Source organism: Leptopilina heterotoma, unplaced genomic scaffold (genome assembly GCF_015476425.1).
Source record: "Leptopilina heterotoma isolate Lh14 unplaced genomic scaffold, ASM1547642v1 Lhet_510, whole genome shotgun sequence".
NCBI classification, from domain to species: domain Eukaryota; kingdom Metazoa; phylum Arthropoda; class Insecta; order Hymenoptera; family Figitidae; genus Leptopilina; species Leptopilina heterotoma.
The window spans coordinates 769,665-789,761 of NW_025111111.1; the positions used below are offsets into that span (position 1 = coordinate 769,665).

Sequence of the window (20,097 nt, forward strand, 5' to 3'; positions counted from 1 at the left end):
TGTCAATTACTATTATTATAACATGAAAAATTATTTAATGTTTTTTTTTTTTATTGTTTATACTCCTGCCCTATTGGCCTTACGCATTTCGACAAGAGTCCCCGAGAAATACTTTTATTGGATTAAGCATAACCATTCTACATAAATTTTCTATATATTAACCTAATTTGCGTCTACAGCCGACTTTTATTAGGAGTACTCGCATTGCGCCTGGACCACCCGTCAATGGGTTTTCTCGCCAGAGAAGAGGGTTTATCGACAGTCGAGTTCTAATGGTGTGTACCGGACAATAATCGACGGTGCACATCATTATACCTCGACGTCAAACCCTTCCGCTCAGATTGTCTCACGTGCCGGAAAAATACCAAGCCAAGTGGGCGCGAACCAAGGATACTTATACCCTTGGTCCTTAAACGACCGCCAACGCCAGGCATCTATCCGACTGAGCTAATCTGTCGGTTAAGAAATTATTTAATGTTAATGTTCAAAAACAATCGTTTAAGTAAATTTCCGTCAGTAAGGTCGACTAATATTAGAACTATGACTGTTGAATATAATTGGGAGTGTCTTCTTAGGAATCGAGCTAGAGAAAAAAGTTTCCAAAATGAAGAAAATAAAATTGTTGACAATAATTTATCATCGTTGAATTCAACCAGCAATGTTTGTAAAAAAAATTTTGTTGATAGTTTAGAAAATTTGCCTTTAGTTCCAGCAAATGATGTTAATAATATTTCTATTGATTCAAGCAATGGAATGAAAGATACAAGATTAATAATAACTGAGAAGCAAGAAGAAAAAAAGAGCTATGGTTCATTTTCTTGAAGTAGAAGAAAAATATAAAATCATAAAACGTCAAAGAAAGCTGCTTATCAAAAAAAAATAGCGACAAAAAAAGCGAGAAAATAATAAAATTGTTCGCTCTGAATCATTGGATTTTAATGAATTCATTAGTGCAGAGCAAACTTTAAATACGAGGCCCCAAAGCACATCTACAGCTTTATCATCAGCAGAAGAAAATATTTCTACTTCTAAAGTTAAAATCTCAATTCGTGACAGAAATGTTGCTTACAAGCGCACCTCTCGACAAAATTAACATACTATTGTTCAAAAACAAAATCAGTCTGATATTATTTCAAAGTCACATATAGAGATAGGTTATTGTAATGAAATGAACATTACACGTGATCATTCTTATGTAAAACTTTGTGAACATAAAGTTAACAGTGAATTATTTATAAAATCAAAAACTAATGATGATTGTAATGATTCAAGAAATGTTACAAAATATACTAATTTAAAAAATGAAAATCATGTAAAAAAAAGATCAATAATACGTTCTTTAGAGGAAGAAGAACAACATCAAGTCATGAAACGTCAAAAGAAAGCTGCTTATTAAAGAAAGTTTCGACAAAAAAAACAAGAGAATAATAGAATTCTCAACCCTCAATCACTTTAAACAAAGGACAGTATTATTACAGTGTCAAAATCAAATATAAATTTAGAAAAATCCTCTACATCTGTTACTACAACTTTGGCAAAAGATAATGTAACTGTTACAGCAAATTTATCAAATACTAATATTTCCGGTCGTCAAAAAAATGTAGCTTATCGAAAAACTCATCGCCAAAAAAACGGGCTTCTGCACAGAATCAAAATTTCTCTGACAGTATTTCAGTCTCGCATATAGAAGAACATTTTGCTGGTGCGATGAACATTTCATGTGAGCATTGTAATGCTAAACATTTCCAAGCAGAAAGAGTATCTAATAAAAAAAACTCATTTCATGATTGTTGTAAACATGGCGAAGTCATTCTTGAAGATCTACCTGCTCCTCCACTCATATTACAAAATTTATTTGATGGCACCCACGAATTATCTGGGCATTTTCTTCATAATATACGACCTTACAATAATTCATTTGGTTTTGCTTCTTTCAACGCTAACTTAGTTAATTTTAACAATAGACGACCAGGACCATATTGTTTCAAAATACATGGTCAGGTTTATTATCAAATGAATACATCTTTGTATGCAGAAAGAAACGATACTCCTTCATTTGGACAGTTATTTATTGTTGATCAAAACGAAGCTTCCGAAATTCGTTGTAAGAATAATGTTCAATTAAACCGAGATATTGTTGATGGAATTGATACAGCCCTTCGGGATTGTAACCTATTTGCACAGTCCTACCGTATGATGCATGAAGAAATTAAAAAAACAATGACTGAAAATAATGCAGAAATTGAGCCTGAGATGCAATTATTATTTTCATTAAAGCCTGGGATGGATAGTAGACGTTATAATTTACAAAGTGTCAATGAAGTTGCAGCAATTTTTACTACAACTGCTGATGGTGATATTCCAGAATCATATGTTACCGTATATAATAAGAATACAAAAAGTTTACAATATATAAATTCTATGAATCCCAATGTTGAGCCATGGATATATCCTTTATTTTATCCACATGGAACAAGAGGTTGGGACAAAAATCTGACCTGCGCTAATACAAATAAACGTGTATCAAGAGCTGCATACATCAGGCATAGAATGGATTCTAGGGACAACAATGTATTTTTAAAGGGTGGTAGATTATTTCAGCAATGGATTGTCGACAGTTATGTGAAAATTGAAAAAGATAGGACAAATTTCTGTCGAAATAATCAAAAGAAACTTCATGCAGATACTTACGAAGGTCTAATTGATCATTTACAAAGAAGAGCTGATGATTCGAACAATGAAGTTGGGAAAATTGTAATACTTCTATCATCTTTCACAGGTTCTCCGAGAAATATGTTACAGCATTACCAAGATGCAATGGCTATTGTGAGAAAATTTGGTAAACCTGATCTTTTTATTACGATGACGTGTAATCCAAACTGGCGTGAAATACACGAAAATTTATTACCTAACCAAACTGCCTCTGACAGACCAGATATTGTATCGCGTGTTTTTACCATAAAAAAGATAAACTTATTAATACTATTGTAAAGGAACAATTATTTGGCGAAGTGATTGCTTATGTGTATGTCATTGAATATCAAAAACGTGGATTGCCGCATATGCATTTATTAGTGACTTTGAAACAAAATTATAAAATAGCAACACCCGAGATTGTAGACAAATATATTTTGGCAGAAATTCCAAGTCAATCAGAAAATGTTATACGTCATGACATCGTTATAAAAAATATGATTCATGGCCCATGTGGAAATTGGTGTAAAGATAATAATAGTAAATGTTTGAAAGGTTTCCCAAAGCAATTCTGTTCTGAGACAATAATAGATGAAAACGGATACCCAACGTATCGCCGCCTTAATACAAGACAATACGATCGCCTAAATGGAGGAACTACAGATAATCAATACGTTGTTCCATACAATCCTACATTACTTTAGTTATTTAATTGTCATATTAATGTAGAAGTAGTTTCAAGTATTAAATCCGTAAAATATTTGTATAAATATATCTTTAAAGGAAATGATGCTGCTGTTGTAGTAATTACCGATAGTAGTAATAATACAAGTTCTTTAGAATATGATGAAATAAAAAACTTTATTGAAACTCGATATGTTAGTCCTGTTGAAGCATCTGATAGAATATTTGGTAGACCATTACAGAGTAAAAGTCATTCTATTCTCCGATTACCTGTTCATTTAATTAATCGGCATACTGTAACCATTAGTGAAGAAGCAAATGATGATGCTATAAATGAAGCTTTACAGAAACGGACTATGTTATTAGAATACTTCGATTTAAATAGGCGTGATCCACAAGCTAGACAATATACATATGCAGAAATTCCATGTTATTATGTTTTTAAGAAAGAACGTGGTGAAATACATTAAAATGGGTGAAGCGTAAAGGGTCATTTAATGTCATTGGACGGATGTATTCAATTTCGCCCAGTCAATCAAAACTGTTTTATCTTAGATTACTTTTAATAGTAGTTAAAGGCGCTACAAGTTATGATCATCTGCGAACTGTCAACAATATTGTACATGACACTTTTCGTAGTGCATGTTTAGCATTAGGCCTTATTGAAGATGATGAAGAATGGGAACGTGCTTTAACAGAAGGAGAAGTATGGATGATGCCACAACAATTAAGACGTTTATTTGTGCGTATTTTAATTTATTGCCATCCAGTTCATCCAAACGAACTTTGGGAAAAGTTTAAAGAGGCTATGTCTGAAGATTATCAGAAAAATTATCCATCTAATGAAGCTCATAAAAGAGCATATAATGATATAATTAACTTTCTGTTGCATGAAGGATCAAATATTCGCAATTTTCCTGAAATGATACAGTTAAATGAAATAAGTATTGAAACAGAAAATCAAACAAACAACGAAATGTCATTACAACAACATAAAGAGATTGGTGAAATGCAATATGTGAAACTGAATTCCAAACAGAAGTATATTCTTGATGAAGTATTAAATGTAGTTATCCAAGATAAAAGAATACCATCTTCTTCATGTTATTACATTGATGGACCAGGTGGATCCGGAAAAACTTTTGTTTATACAACTTTATACCATTTGTTAAGAAGTAAAGGAAAATGTGTTTGTACTATGGCATTTACAGGCATTGCCGCAATATTACTTCCCCGTGGTAAAACTGTACATAAAACGTTTGGGATGCCTGTTCCATTGTTCTATGATTCTACATCAAATATTAAAAGTCAATCTAAAGAAGCTACATTTTTGAAAGAGGTTGATGTCTTTATTTGGGATAAAGCTCCAATGGCACCAAGATATGCTATGGAATTAATTGATAGAACATTACGCGATTTTATGAATGTTGATATGCCATTTGGTGGAAAAACTATGCTTTTGGGTGGTGATTTTAGACAATTATTGCCTGTTAAAGTTAATGCTACTAGAAGCGAATTAGTTAATTTATCTATTAAATCTAGCACATTATGGAGTCATTTTAAGGTAATATCATTAACAGAAAATATGAAAACTTTACCTGGTGAAATAGAATTTTCAGAATATTTATTATCAGTTGGAAATGGTACTTTAAATGATAATGATAATAATATACTAGCACCAGAGCAATGTGTAGAGAATGGTGATATCATTCATAAAATATTTGGAGAATTAATTATCAATAAAAAATACGATGATTTAGCAAAAGTAGCAATATTGTCTGCTCGAAATGTTGATGTTGATGAAATTAACAACAAGGTACTTGAACTGTTTGATAATAAAAGTGAGCGAATTTATACAAGTGTTGATAGTACCGAAAATTGTGATAATGGAAGTATAAATGATGCTATTTTAACAGAGTATTTGAATACTTTAAATCCATCAAATTTCCCGCCTTATGAATTACGATTAAGAGCCAATTGTATTGTCATGCTACTTCGAAATCTTAGTATTAATGAAGGTTTATGTAATGGAACGCGAATGCAGGTATTAGAACTATCAAACAATCTGCTACGTTGTCGTATTTTAACAGGTGATAAGGTTGGAGATATTGTATTTATAAATCGTATTACGCTGTATTGTGAGGATATTTATCCTTTTACTTTCAAACGACGGCAATTTCCTATAAAATTAGCATTCGCAATGACAATAAATAAAAGCCAAGGACAAACTTTTGACAAGATTGGTGTAGACCTTCGTAAAAATGTATTTAATCATGGGCAAGTATATGTTGCATTTTCACGAGTTAAATCTTGGGAATCATTAATTATATATTTAGGAAATCAAAGACCTAATTTACTAATCAAGAATTATGTTTACACTGAATTATTGAAATAAAAGTAAATATTTTTTCTATAAAAATGTCTGAGTCGTTATATATTTTTTTTTCTTAAAAAAGGAGTGTGTCTCAGTATGGCTGTCTTTACGCGTGAGACTTTCTTCGACGCTTCTTATTGGTAAATTGCGTCATTTTTTTGTAATAAGATTCACACGTAAGATTTCTTTACACGTTTCTTTCTTATCAATTGGTCAAAGACGTTTTAATTTCCTAATTTCAAATAATAGTTCAAACTTCAGATAATTAAGACACTTATTTGTACGTATTTTAATGTACTGCCAACCAGTTCATTTAAATGAACTTTGAAAAAAGTTTAAAGATAATATTTCTCAAGATTATTAACGAAATTTTGCATCTCATGAATCTTATAGAAAAGCATATATTGAAATAAATTATTTTCTTCGAAATGACGGAGTACTTACATTTTTTGTATAATATTTACAGAAACCACACTTATATTTCTTTTTTATTAATATTAATTAATCATACTGAATAAATAGTAAGTTTGACTTTTATAAATCTTTTTACATTTCTAAAATTATCTTTACTTTATTCTATATTGTATAAATCCATTTATTTTCATATGCATTTTTTTATAAATATTTCTTTTGTTTTTTTTCTGAGATAGAAGTATGATTTAGTAAATTATTTTCAGAGGCCTACAGAACGTAAAGTTAAAAAAAATACCAAAAAATTTATTGGCACTTTTAACTATCAATAATTGAAAGAAGATAAAAAAGCTTCCTCAATATAATATATACCAATTGTTTAATTTTTACATTCTCATCAAAAATGAGAAATTATTAGTTTTGGTCGAAAATTGACTTTCGCTAATTTCATGAAATCTCGACGTTTTGGGGTCCCCTGAGTCCAAAAAATATGGTCTAGAAAAAGTGTCTGTCCGTATGTCTGTCTTCGTGTCTGTCTGTAGACACAATGGTGTCCCTACGATAACTCTTGAAAAACTTATTGCATCAACTTGCAACTTTGCATGCACAAAGTTAGTGTTAAAATACAGATCGAGTTCGTTAGCCAGCCATTTTCGTCGAAAACTACGCAAACTACAGTAGTTTCAAAATTTTGAAAACTCAATTTTTTCAAATTTCATTATTTTTAACTTTATATTACTTTAGATTAGAAAAATGCAAACAACTTTTCTCTACAACATTTTTTCATAGAAAGTCAAATTTCGAAGTTATAGACTCTTAAATAGTAAAAAAATACTCAAAAATCCTAAAATAACGCTAAAAATCAAAATTTCTCAAAGAGAAAAAAATTATTACATTAATTTCCACATATTCTCACCCCATTGTACTCAAAAAATGCTCACATTAACCAAAAACTAGTAATTTCCGGAAAAACCACCGTATATATATTTTTTATCATTTTTTTAACAAAAAATCCATATTCCGACTCAATTATCTCCAAAACTATTGCCTATGGGAGCTTGCTACCAGAGACTTTTTTTCTCGTCTTACCATCAGCTACAACTTTGCTGTTGACAACTTTTTACTAAACTTAAAACTTTTCGACTTATTTGCAAAAAACTAATTACATTCTCATCAAAAATGAGAAAGTTTTGGATTTGTGTGATTTTGAGCATTGTCTAATTTTGGTAAATCTTCACGTTTCATGACCCCCTGATTCCAAAAAAATGGTTTTTAGCGAAGTGTCTGTCTGTCTGTTGGTCTGTAGAAAATTTTGTCTCGACGATAACTCGAATAAATTTTTATGAATCGATTTGCAATTTGGGAACTTTTTAGTCAATAATAATGAAGCCTGAGTTCGTTGGACAGCTCATTTCGTCAAAAAATAACAAAAATACAAAATTTTGAAATTTTCAAAATTTTGTATTTTTGACAATTTTCAAAAAAATATTTTTTTTTATTTTTTTCCTTGAATTTTCAACAAAATCAAGCAATTTTTTCTTGAGATACTTTTTCGTACAACAAGAAATTTTTAAAGTATCAAATCAATCTCAGAACTTTTTTTGGGTTGTCTACTTCAGACATTTTGCATCATATACGAAATTTAACTTACCTCCAAATACTTTACAAATCAAAAGAAGATTATATCCTTCCAGAAATGGACCACTAATTCCTCTTACTTCAATACCTCTTTCATCATAGATTACTGGATTTGAAGGATTTTCTGTAAACATTGTATTTAAACAAATTATTAGTATATGAATGGAAGTATGTAAATATGTAAACATTGTGGATTCTGAGCTTTATAGCTAAGTGAGAATTCCTGAAAGGAGACACAAAAATATTTTAATTTTCTTTTTTGTTGTAATTTGGTATAAGTTGTATTTTATATAAGAAATCATAATTCCAAAGAATTTCACAAACAAATTTTGTTGTTAATATTATTGAATATTGAAAATTTTGAAGGTAAGTATTAAATAAACTAATTTATAAATCTTATTGATCGATTTTCATGGTTCACGTTTCATTTTATTTGTCTTGAAATAAAGTATGATTGACATTATTTTCAGATAAAAATATTTAGTTTTAATACAAAAAGTAATTGTTTATTTTTAAAAAGTTAATAATAAATAGTGTTCTGGACGATATTTCTAGTCGAAAAAGTTACTAAAATATACCCAACCACGTATATTGATGAATCGAAACGTACTTTAAAAAAAAAGAATTAGTAAACATAAAAACAAAAACCTGGAATCTGTTGTGAACAAACATCAAATTGAGTATAATATAATATAATTTCTGATATAAATAATTTTTTGTTTAATTTTTTATTTTAGTTTTAAAATTGTGTTGAATTTATTAGGAAAACATTTTTTATTAATGTGATCTGATGATGGTGGCGATCCAGAGTACCAAAACGTCGTCTATTTAATTTTATAAAAAAAGTAAGAGTGTTTTTCTTTTACATTTTATACGTCTTCCAAAAATCGAAAAAATTAATTTATAAAATAATTGTGGAGGAATTTACTGAATATTGAATTAAAAAACTGGTGCCAAATTTTATCACTAATAGTTTTGTAACACTTGGTTTTTGTTCTACTTGACGCGATACACTTTCATTAATATTGTTTATACAACTCAGGCGTATTATAGTCACTTTATCTACCTGTACAAGCGCATACAAGTGATCAAAATATGCCTTTGTTGCATAAAGTTAAGTATGCATCAAAGGAGGTAAGTCCGAGTTTATGTGCCGAGCACAATATTAAAGAACGAGTCGTAGCACGAGCAAAGCTTTTTTCTCAAAACTGTATTTTATAAATCGGTAGATACTCCACTCTAGCTGTCACAAATTTCAATCAATTCTCTTAGATTTTTTAAATTTTGTTTGTAATATAATTATCTAGCGAAATACGTAAGAATTTTTCAAAATATTAATATTTACATCTTCTAGACAAGTTTAAGTAACGAAATTTAGGAAAAAAATACGCACTTTTTCCTTCAAATCGTTGTCATTTTGCGAAAAATGCATTTTTTAAAAACGGATACGTATTTTGCTAGATTTTGAGTCGCAGAAACTAATGCTTTTTTATTTTTTGGTCTAGATCAATTCTGGACTGAGTTATAGTGTCCACCGCACGGCAATACATTTTAATTTTCTTAAAAAAATTTCTATTCTTCAATAAAAAGTGTATATTTTGATAGGGTCAAAGTGGTGTGACCCTTTAAGAAAGAATTAAATTTGGAAATTATATTTATTTCTTTTCTTAAAATTGGTAAAATTAGTGTTTTAGAAGCGGAGTCCTTATTCCGACCAAGTATATTGTTGTGTTTCTTCATGATTCGCACAATGATAAATCTATATTCTTTTAACCCACTTGTTGCGTACCCTGTTCACTTTAATGGCAGCGTTTGCACGAGCAGCTTTAGGGCCAGAGTCTCGCCCTGCACCTCAGTACAAGTTCTTAAGTTTATACAATTTAGGACTTCGTGACATTTTTTTCTTAACGGAATATTTTTTAAATATTACTGACGCGATCAAGTGAACATGTGTTTATGAGACGTTCCTAGTTTTTACATTATACAGTTCAAACTATTTTATTAATTGTCCTCTTGTGCCACCTGGATTATTTTCGTCTCGCAAATGAGTTAAGGGGGAACACTAGTTGTAACGTTAAAAAGTAGTGCCTTTTTCAAGAATTTTTTTCTAATAAACCATAAAACTTTTTTAAAAATACTATTTATTACCTAAATACTTTGCTTTACAACAAGTACATACATAAGGCTTTAATTTAAAAAGAAAAAAAATTTTATAAAAATCTTTCTGAGATATGACCCATTGAAGTGGCGCCTGCGGAAAAAACATAAATTACGGTGACCAGCATTCCGCAAGTATAGTTCGTCTGAAATGCAAAATGAAATTGATTTACATTTATTATAAGATTATCTAGTTCCTGATCGAAGGACTTCTTTTTTATGCAAAAATTTTTTTCCTACAGCTGAAAATCCACTTTTATTTTTAACCAAAATCATGCTCATGACTTTGACAGGATGACATTTTGTCAAATATTTTTTTTAAATCCTTGGATCGAGAACTAGATAATCTTATAATAAATGTAAATCAATTTTATTTTTGCAGTTCAGACGAACTATACTTGCGGAATGCTGGTCACCGTAATTCATGTTTTTTCCGAAGGCGTCACTTCAATGGCTTATATCTCAGAAAGTTTTGGATAAAAAAAACCGACGAATGTTTGGTGTTTAAAAACCCATCGGCATGTAAATAATGCGTTTTTCTCATTAATATAATTTCCGCGGCTACGTTATCCATTTTTTAAATAAATTTAATATTGACAATAAATTCTCAACAAATTTAAGATTGAAATTGAAACACAAAAAATTTCGAATGATACCACGACGAGAATTTACATGTCAAATGATACAAAATATTGAAACCATGAAACAAAGGTTACACAAGACACAACTTCATGTCAAACAAAAGAAAGTGGAATAAACAATTTGTTTCCCGCTGAAATAAAATACAATTTTATTGGACTTTAGGTATATTTTTTGGACTTTTCAATATTGAACAATTTTTAATTTTGACTTTTTGAACCTTTTGGACCTTCTAATTATTGGACTTTTTGTATTTTGGAATTTCTATTTATTGGACCTTTTGGATTTGGACCTTTCATTTTGGACATTCTGTACTGTAATCATATTTATATATTTTCTTTTAGTTTTATTTACTTTAGTTAATTTCCTTTGTGTTATAACGCGCTTGAACTTTATTTATTATTTCACTTTTCATTTCTCACTTTTGTCACTTTATTTTATAACCATTTATTTACTCACTTATTTTATTACTTCATCTTTATCTTGTGGTCTATTATTCAGACCTTCAATTTAATTCAAAAAACAAGAGCTTCGTACAATAAACTATAGCCCTAACTCTCCGTCTTGGTGACGCCGAGACACACGGGCAAATGCTCAGATTTCCCTGTGTTTATCGATTTTATTCATCGACATTACAGTGTTGAAATCATTCTTTAGTTTATTGCACCTCCTCGTTGCCAGGCGCTTTTCTGCAAGCTTGCAGTTTTAGGCAGTGGTGTGATCATGGTTCATTAACCTAGACACACCACTCCTTAAGTTTCACAATACATTAGTATCTGAAGCCTCATTCTTTTAAGTTAAGTTAAATTCTTAATCTTTTTTAATGTAAACTAGCATTAAATCGCGCGGCTAACTTCTTACTACCTTTTATAAATAAAATTAGCAATTTTAAAAAGAATAAAATTTGGAAATTTTCTAATTTAAATTTTTGTTGAAAATACTAAAAAAATTTAATTTTGTAGAATTTAAAAATAATTGGAAAAATTCTTTAAAAAAAAGTCTTCTTATTACATTCAACTATGTTCAAATCTTGAAAAAAATTCTTGTAAAAATCCCAATTATCTTTATAAATAACAAAATTCTTCTCCAAAGTTCAATTATTTTCAGAAATTTTTCTAATTTTAATGATTTTCAATATCTACGATTTTCATAAAATATTTCCCAAAACGAAAACTTGTATGAAAATGGCGGCCGTTTTCTCCAATGGGCAAGAAAAATGTTCGTGAACAGCTAATTTTCTTGCCCTTGGAAGAACACGGCCGCCATTTTCATACGGTCAAGGAAATGAATGACTTTCCACCCTGTCGACTGCTATCAGAAAGCGCCATTTTTGTCCATGTGGGATAAAAAAAATTTTAATTTGAAATTTTAGAAAATGACAATTTTGAATGAATGAATTAAATAATAAAAATTTCAGAGGAATTCTATTATTTACAAATTTTTTATAAATTTCTTTGCAATAATTCAATTATTTTCGTGAAGAATAACATTTTTTTAACCAGGAATTCAATTATTTTCATAAATAATAAAATTCTATAGGTATGTACACTACCGTCGGGAATTATCGGTACGGCTGCACACGCACGGCCCAAAAACATACCAATCTTTAAATCACGATTTTTTTGTAAATACAAATGTCAGAAAATTAACAAATATACCATTCGAAAGATTATTAAATACTACAATTAATGGTACATAACTGAAAATTTTAATAATTTATACAAAGATTGCAGCAATCGACAAATTTGACAAAAAAATTTTAAAAATACAATTTTTTTGGAAATTTTTTCAACCCCTGCACATTTTTTAAAAATTGTAGAAAAAAATTGAAACTTACATAAGTGTGATCCTTTAAGTCTCATCTTTAATTTAAGACCAAAAGAGTTTAAAAATCTTATTCGGTTCATGAGATATCGTTATAAACGTCCGAGCATGTTTTTTGACAAATGCATTGAATTAGTCGATTTTGAACGGTTTTTGGCTGAAAATGCTCGGACATTTATAATGATATCTCACTAACCGATTGAGATTTTTAAATTTTTTTGGCCTTAAATTATAGATGAGACTTAAATGATCACACTTATATAAGTTTCAAATTTTTTTTGCAATTTTTAAAAAATGTGCAGGGGTTAAAAAAATTTCCAAAAAAATTGTATTTTTAAAATTTTTTTGTCAAATTTGTCAATTGCTGCAATCTTTGTATAAATTATTAAAATTTTCAGTTATGTACCATTAATCGTAGAATTTAATAATCTTTCGAATGGTATATTTGTTAATTTTCTGACATTTGTATTTACAAACAAATCGTGATTTAAAGATTGGTATGTTTTTTGTCCGTGCGCGTGCAGCCGTACCGATAATTCCCGACGGTAGTGTAGGTTTTCAATTATTTTCATAAATAATAAAAATCATCGAAGAATTTAAATTATTTTTGGTACCGTAATCTGGGGCTACAAGGAACAGATTTCAGCTTTAAAGTCTTGCAACTTTTTTGTTTATTGAAATATTGCCTTAATTTTTTTTTCTTTTCTTGATCTTGGCGAGCACTTTGAAGGGTTAAAGTATTGTTTTGATCAAAGCTGGAATTTTAAGCAAAAAATACGAAAAAGGCGCATTTTTTCGAAATTACAAAATGGGGCTATAAGGAACAAGGCGGTAAAACTATTGGAAAACGTATTTAAAGTTAAAGAAATTATTTTTTATTGATCGAAAGTAAACACAGAATATAAAACAAATGTAAAAACAAAACTAAACGTTGCTGGTATCATCAGTTGAGGTCGATGATGATAACTGGTCGTTTTTTGTGACTTGTCGGTACCAACACTCTTTTACAATTTCGAACCATCTTTGAACACTAAAAACCAAATTAGGTGATAAAAAACAAACGAAATTACGAAAAACTTACGTTTTAACAACACACTTTAACAATTCGGAAGAAATAATTGTGTTCCTTATATTCCCGCCGTTTTTGAATTTTGGTTTTTTTCTCGTAAATCTTACTGTAAATACAAAATAAACGTATTTATTACTTAGTAAACTCAATAAAACTTCCCATAATAAATCCCTTTAATAAAAAAAAATTACTTTGAGAAGTTAAAATAGGAACAACTTACCTCGGCAATCAAATGTTTCCCAAGTTTGAAATTTCACTTAAACACAATTACTCACTTACAAGCTACTACTGTTCACAAAATTATTAATAGTCGCAATTATTGCATTGAGTAGTATTGGCAGTTACCCCAGCAACAATTTTTCAAAAGCAAGTAACACAATTTATTCATACACGGCCCCGATAACTTCAACTCCACCCGAACACAGAGTTTTGTTCCTTATAGCCCCGGTGTTCCTTGTAGCCCCGGTTTACGGTACAATGTTAATGGAATTTCTCGAAAAATGTAATTATTCTTAAAAAATTTTATTAAAATTAATTTTCAAAGATTTTAATTAAATAACTTTTAACAATTTGCTTTTTTTCAAAATAATTTGAATTGAATTCTTCGTAGAAATAAATTAATTTTAATAATATCAAAATTCAATTATTTTAAATATCTACTATTTCAATAAAAATTCACAAAAGAATTCAATTATTTAAAAAGAAATATATTATTGAAATTCATCGCACAGTGGTCCAGAGACAAGAAAAAATGGCAAAAATTCGAAAATTTTACATATCGTTTTGACAACACTCTTTAAGGGGTTTTAGGGATTTTTGATTACGAATATGAAGTCAGATTTTAAAAATTCAAAATGGTGTATCCAATATGGCGGATAAAAATATTAAACAAGTTGTTCATTTCATGACCATTTAGCTTTCTCAATATATAAATAGAAATTCGTAAGGTAATTCACGTACAAAATTTTGAAATTGAAATTCAAAAATTTAAATTTTTGGTGAAAAAGAAAAATATTTATTAATTTTATAAATTTTAATAAAATATATACTTTGTATACATTAATCGATTCGTTTTCTTGTCAGGAATGTAATTTTAGGAATAATTAATGAAAATATTAACAAACAAAAAAATTATTTCAAAAAATACAAAAAAAAATTTTTTGTGAATTATAAAAAAATTGTATAAAAAAAAATTTTGTAAATATTTTCGAAAATCCTTGTGTCACATTTTAGGTATTAATGACTGCAATAAACCTGCAAAATTTCAGGACAATCCATCAAAATTTGTCTGAGATAATTTGTACACAATTTTTGTGACATACACACACACACATACATCTGGACATTTGCTCATAATTGAATATACATATGTTCTAGATAAAAATGAGTTCATATAACCTTCTTTTGAAAAATTGAAAATCGTCACCAATGCAAAGCTTCCTCATGAGGAAGCAAAATCATTTGGATTTACATGAAACTCGTTACATGGGGGATTTCGGGGTCGCTGATTACGAATATGATATCAGATTTTCAAAATTCAAAATGTCGGATCCAATATGGTGACCCAATATGGCGCATAATTTCAAGATTGATCCGATTCGATAGAAATTTGTTTCTCAGGGGTTTTTGGGGTCTCTGAATTCGAATTTGATGTTCGTTTTTCAAAATAAAAAACGGTTGATCCAATATGGCGGATAATTTCAAAATTATTGCTATTCGATAAAAATTCGTTTTTTGGGGTAGCTGAATTTGAATTTGATGTTTGTTTTTCTGAATGCTAAATTGCGGATTCACTATGTCATGGCGACCAAATTTTCTGCATTTTGACGAATTTTTATCAAAAATGTTTACTCAATTTTCTCAAGTTTTTTTTTGCTTTATTATTCAAATATACTTCAAAAACCGGGATTTTTTATATTTTCGTTAACCAGACGTGTACATCAAAGTTAATAGAAAGGAATTTACGTATTCGAAAAATCGTTTGAGACAAGAGTAGGGATAAGGGGCAATACACAATCCTTTTTTTATTTATTTTATTCATAATATAATTTATTGATAATAAAATATTAATATAATTTATTTATTAACAACATTTGATACATTTGATACATTTAATACGGTGTATTAAAATCACTTCACAATTTTTACTCGAAATCACTGAGTATATAACGCGTTCACAATTTCAAATTTTGACTATTTGCACTCACTATAATTTTTAAATAGACCGAAAACTAAGTACATCACGTCGCACTTCCACTAATATTATAAACACTAAACCGAGAAGCAACATATTGTCGCCCATAAGACGATGTTTTAAATGAATTACAATTACCTTAAAAAATGCGCAAGTAAGTCAAATAAACAAAAGGTCACTCTCGCCTGAGAGTATTCAATTTTGTTTTTCGATTAACAAAGTCACTCTCGCCTGAGAGTATTCAATTTTAATTTTCACTACTTTTCGATTTAAGAGATAAAAATGTCACTCTTCGACAAGAGTATCCCTTCTCTTTTATTATTCCCTTTTCTTTAAAACTATTCAAGTCAGTTTTAAAGCAAAGAAATGTCACCTTATTACGAAGGTATTCGTTCTTTCAAATCAAATTACGCTCGATTTATTCATTTGACAAACAAAACCAAAACGTTCTTGTCTTTGTTAAGTCGACGTAATTACTTAATAAACATTATCTAAGATTTCTATTCACTAATTAGCAGTTCGCTCCTCCAATTCGGCTGCTCTCCAATAAACTCCAAAAAAGGGAAGACTTCTTGATTTTTCTTCCGAAAGCACACAAGAAATACCTTCAGACAATCTGCTCGCTCACAGGTCAAAACTAATACTGACCTTTTTCATTAGAATTATCCTATCCCCTCTTTTAATACTTGTAATGACTGTAATATATATATATATATATATATATATACAGTCTCAGGTAGTCGAACCTTTCCGGGTCTCAAGCAATAAAATTTTATGACAACTTCAATACATTTATTTTTCTATCGAAATACAAAAAACGAACAAATAATATTTAACAAGATTATAAACGAAAATTAAATTACAAATTAATAATTAACAATAATTAATTAAACAATTTACAATTAACTCAAAATTAATTTAACTTCTTATTTCATCAGTAACATTCTCCCCCTCAATGCGGAGACGTTACTCTCCCGCATCCAAAGATGATGGAATAAGAACAATAATTTTATTTGCAGCTCTTTTAAGAATTTTTTGTCGGCATCGAACATCAACAATACGTACTCGACCATCCTTTCCGGGGTAAACTTTGTTTATAATTCCTTTGGGCCACATGTTTCTTGGCAAAGTTGAATCAGCGATTAACACGACGTCATCTTCCATTAAATTTCTGGTCTCTGTATTCCAGCATTTTCGAGCAATCAAACTAGGAAGATATTCTTTTACCCACCTGGCCCAGAACATGTCTGCAAGCTTTTGGGCTATCCTCCATTGCTTTCTGCCACACAGATCATCCGCAATGAATTCTCCGTACCGTACCGCTCCAGAGGAAGATCCAATTAGATAATGGTTGGGAGTAAATGCCTCTTTGTCTCTAGGATCTACAGATACCGAGGTTAATGGTCTACTATTTATAACATGTTCTATTTCGGTTAATAGAGTCCTTAGGATTTCCTCTTTAGGACATCTCTCTTTCAAAACAACAGCCATGGAGGTCTTCACACTCCTCACTAACCTTTCCCAGCTTCCGCCCATATGAGGAGCAAGTGGTGGGATGAATCGCCATTTAATTCCAAGGTTGGTCATTTTATCACAAAATTGGGTTTGATTTATTTCCATCACATTTCTTTTTAGTTCAGCTTCCATTCCAGTGAAATTCGTCCCATTGTCCGTGTACATTTCGGAAGGAGTCCCGCGTCGATTACACATTCTTTGAACAGCCATGATAGCTGAATCAGTCGACATTGACGAAACCATCTCTAAATGCACCGCACGAGTTGTTAAATACGTGAATAAGGCGCCCCAACGCTTTTCTTTACGCCTTCCAATCGTCACAAACATTAGACCAAAATAGTCCAAGCCACAAAAGGTGAATGGTCGACAGTGATGAGCCAATCTAGCTGGGGGCAGGTCTCCCATTCTAGGTTGTTGTGCCTTTGCCTTTCGTAACCGACAAAATCTACATTTTACGGTGACTGATCTAGTTGCGGGACGTATTTTCAAAATCCAATACTTTTGCTTCAATTCATTGAATACTGTCTCAGTGGACCCATGATGATATTTTTCATGGTAATGTTGTATTAATAAACGAGTATAATAATTTTTCCCATCTAAAATAATTTGACATTTTGTTGCCTCAGGGACATGCTGCGCAGCTGTTATTCGTCCATCAACTCTCAAAATTCCGTCTTCCATTGCAAGTCTGGGTGTCAAAGACTTAATACGACTGTTTTTAGCTACAGAGTTTCCTCGTTCAATATCTTCGATCTCTTCTAGAAAATCCTCTTGTTGGACCTTTTGATTAAATGTTTTTCAGCATTTTCCAATAACTCTGGACACAGTTCACTTTTTCGATGATTTCTCCATACACGCGGAACGTTTAAAAATAACGCTGTACTTCGAATTAAAACAAGCCATTTGCTAAAGTTTTTAATTATTGGGGCCTCATAGGTTTTCTTTTCCACGTTAGATACGACAAAGACTTTCTTTTCTTCAATCGTAGGCGGGACAGTTTTTTCGACCGATTGTGACCATATTGAAGTTTCAAATTGAAGAAACTTAGGGCCTTCAATCCATTTTTTCATTAAACTGTCGACATTTTCAGAATCTCTAGTGCTACAATCGGCTGGATTTTGCTTTCCTGGAACCCATTTCCATTCTTCTATATTTGTTAGCTCGGTTATCTCTCCTAAACGGTGCGCTACAAAAGTCTGATATCTTCGAGGATCGGCGCGAATCCATCCTAGAACAGTATTTGAATCTGTCCAGAATGTTCTGCTTTTCACCTTTATGTCTAATTCCTCGACAATGGTTTGTCCCAAACGGCTAGCCATTAAGGCTCCTTGCAGCTCTAATCGGGGTATCGACACCGGCTTTAATGGTGCGACCCTAGCCTTCCCAAGTATGAATGAAACTTTAATCGTACCGTCGTCTTGTGTAATTTTTAAATATGCTACCGCCGCATAGGCCTTTTCACTCGCGTCACTGAAAAGGTGAAGTTCAACGTTTTGGGGTATTCGAATATTTCCGAAATAAGCTCTCGTTATTCGATGATCTTTTATTTGAGGTAGAGCTTGAGTCCACTGTTGCCACTGGAGAAATTCATTCTCCTTTAATCTTTCATCCCATCCGATGCCGCTACGCCATACATTTTGTAGTATGACTTTACTTCTGATGGTAAAGGGTAACAAGATTCCTAAGGGATCGTATACCGACATTATAATACGCAGCATTTCTCGTTTTGTAAGTGTACGAATTCCTTGATATATTTCAAGAGGTAGTTTGTTCATTTTTAGATCAAAAAACATCGCGTCAACTGAAGGATTCCATTGTAGCCCCAATGTTTTCTCTACAGGTAATTGATCGATTGATAAATCCACGATTTCTTCTGAGCGTAATGAAATTGGTAGTTTTTCCAGTAACGATTTACTATTACTAGTCCATCCTCTAATTTCGAATCCTCCCCGTTTGTGAATTGATGATACATCCGTGATTCGTTTCAATGCCTCCTCAACAGTGTCAACGCTGTCTATGTAATCATCAACATAATGTTTTTCTAAAATCGCCTTAACGGCTTCTGGATGGGTTGTTTCGAATTCTAAGGCGTTTCGTCGCATAATAAATTGCGCTGTGTAAGGGGATGATGCTGCTCCGAATAACATTGAGGTCATCGCGTAAACGTCCGGATTTCCAGTTCTATTCATACCACGCCAGAGAAATTTTTGTGCATTTTGATCACTTTCACAAATTTTAATTTGAAGGAACATTTCTCGAATATCGCCTTTAAAGGCGATTGGTCCTTGACGAAATCGAATAAGTACTCCGACTAAAGAATTTACTAAGTCTATTCCTGATAATAAATTTTCATTTAAACTGATTCCTTTAATTTTTGCTGCTGCATCGAAAACAAGGCGTATGCTATCTGGTTTGCCGGATTTAGAAACTCCAAAGTGTGGAAGATACCATGATTTCGAATCGCTTGTATCATCCTTTATTTTTTTGCATAACCGGAATTTATTAGATGTTCGGCTTGTTTGCAATATCGTGCTGCATATTCAAGATCTTTATCCATTTTTTTCTCTAGCGCCATTAAGCGATGTAGGGCATATGATTTACTATCAGGTAGTCGAATATTATTATTCTTTCACAATAAACCTACTTCCCAACGATTTCCTATATTTCTCGCTGTCGTCGTTAGTATTTTTTCTGCTCTTTCTTCCAGTTTTCCTTTTCGTTTGGAGTTTGTTATTCCGACGCTTTCTAAAGCAAAACTAGCTTTAACTAGTTCGTTTAGATCCATATCCGCAGTAGTACAATTTCTTGCTTGATCACTCCCGTTCGTAAAATATACTTGTTGTATATTTGGTCTCGTATTCATTATCTTGCCGTGGATTACCCAACCTAACTGGGTTA

The 20,097-nt window shown here is 31.0% G+C and overlaps 1 protein-coding gene across 6 annotated transcripts in view; it reads right to left on the reverse strand.

Annotated features, from left to right (window-relative positions):
* The window catches only part of LOC122507833, a 701,895-nt gene that overhangs the window by 217,359 nt on the left and 464,439 nt on the right, over positions 1-20,097 (reverse strand). For 5 of the 6 annotated variants that reach the window (XM_043620759.1, XM_043620764.1, XM_043620762.1 and 2 more), the window contains one exon: positions 7,815-7,925. The exons of the other annotated variant lie outside the window; for it this stretch is intronic. In XM_043620759.1, coding sequence (XP_043476694.1) covers positions 7,815-7,925 — 111 coding nt within the window. The remainder of the gene's footprint in view (positions 1-7,814; positions 7,926-20,097) is intronic. 6 annotated transcript variants of the gene reach the window in all.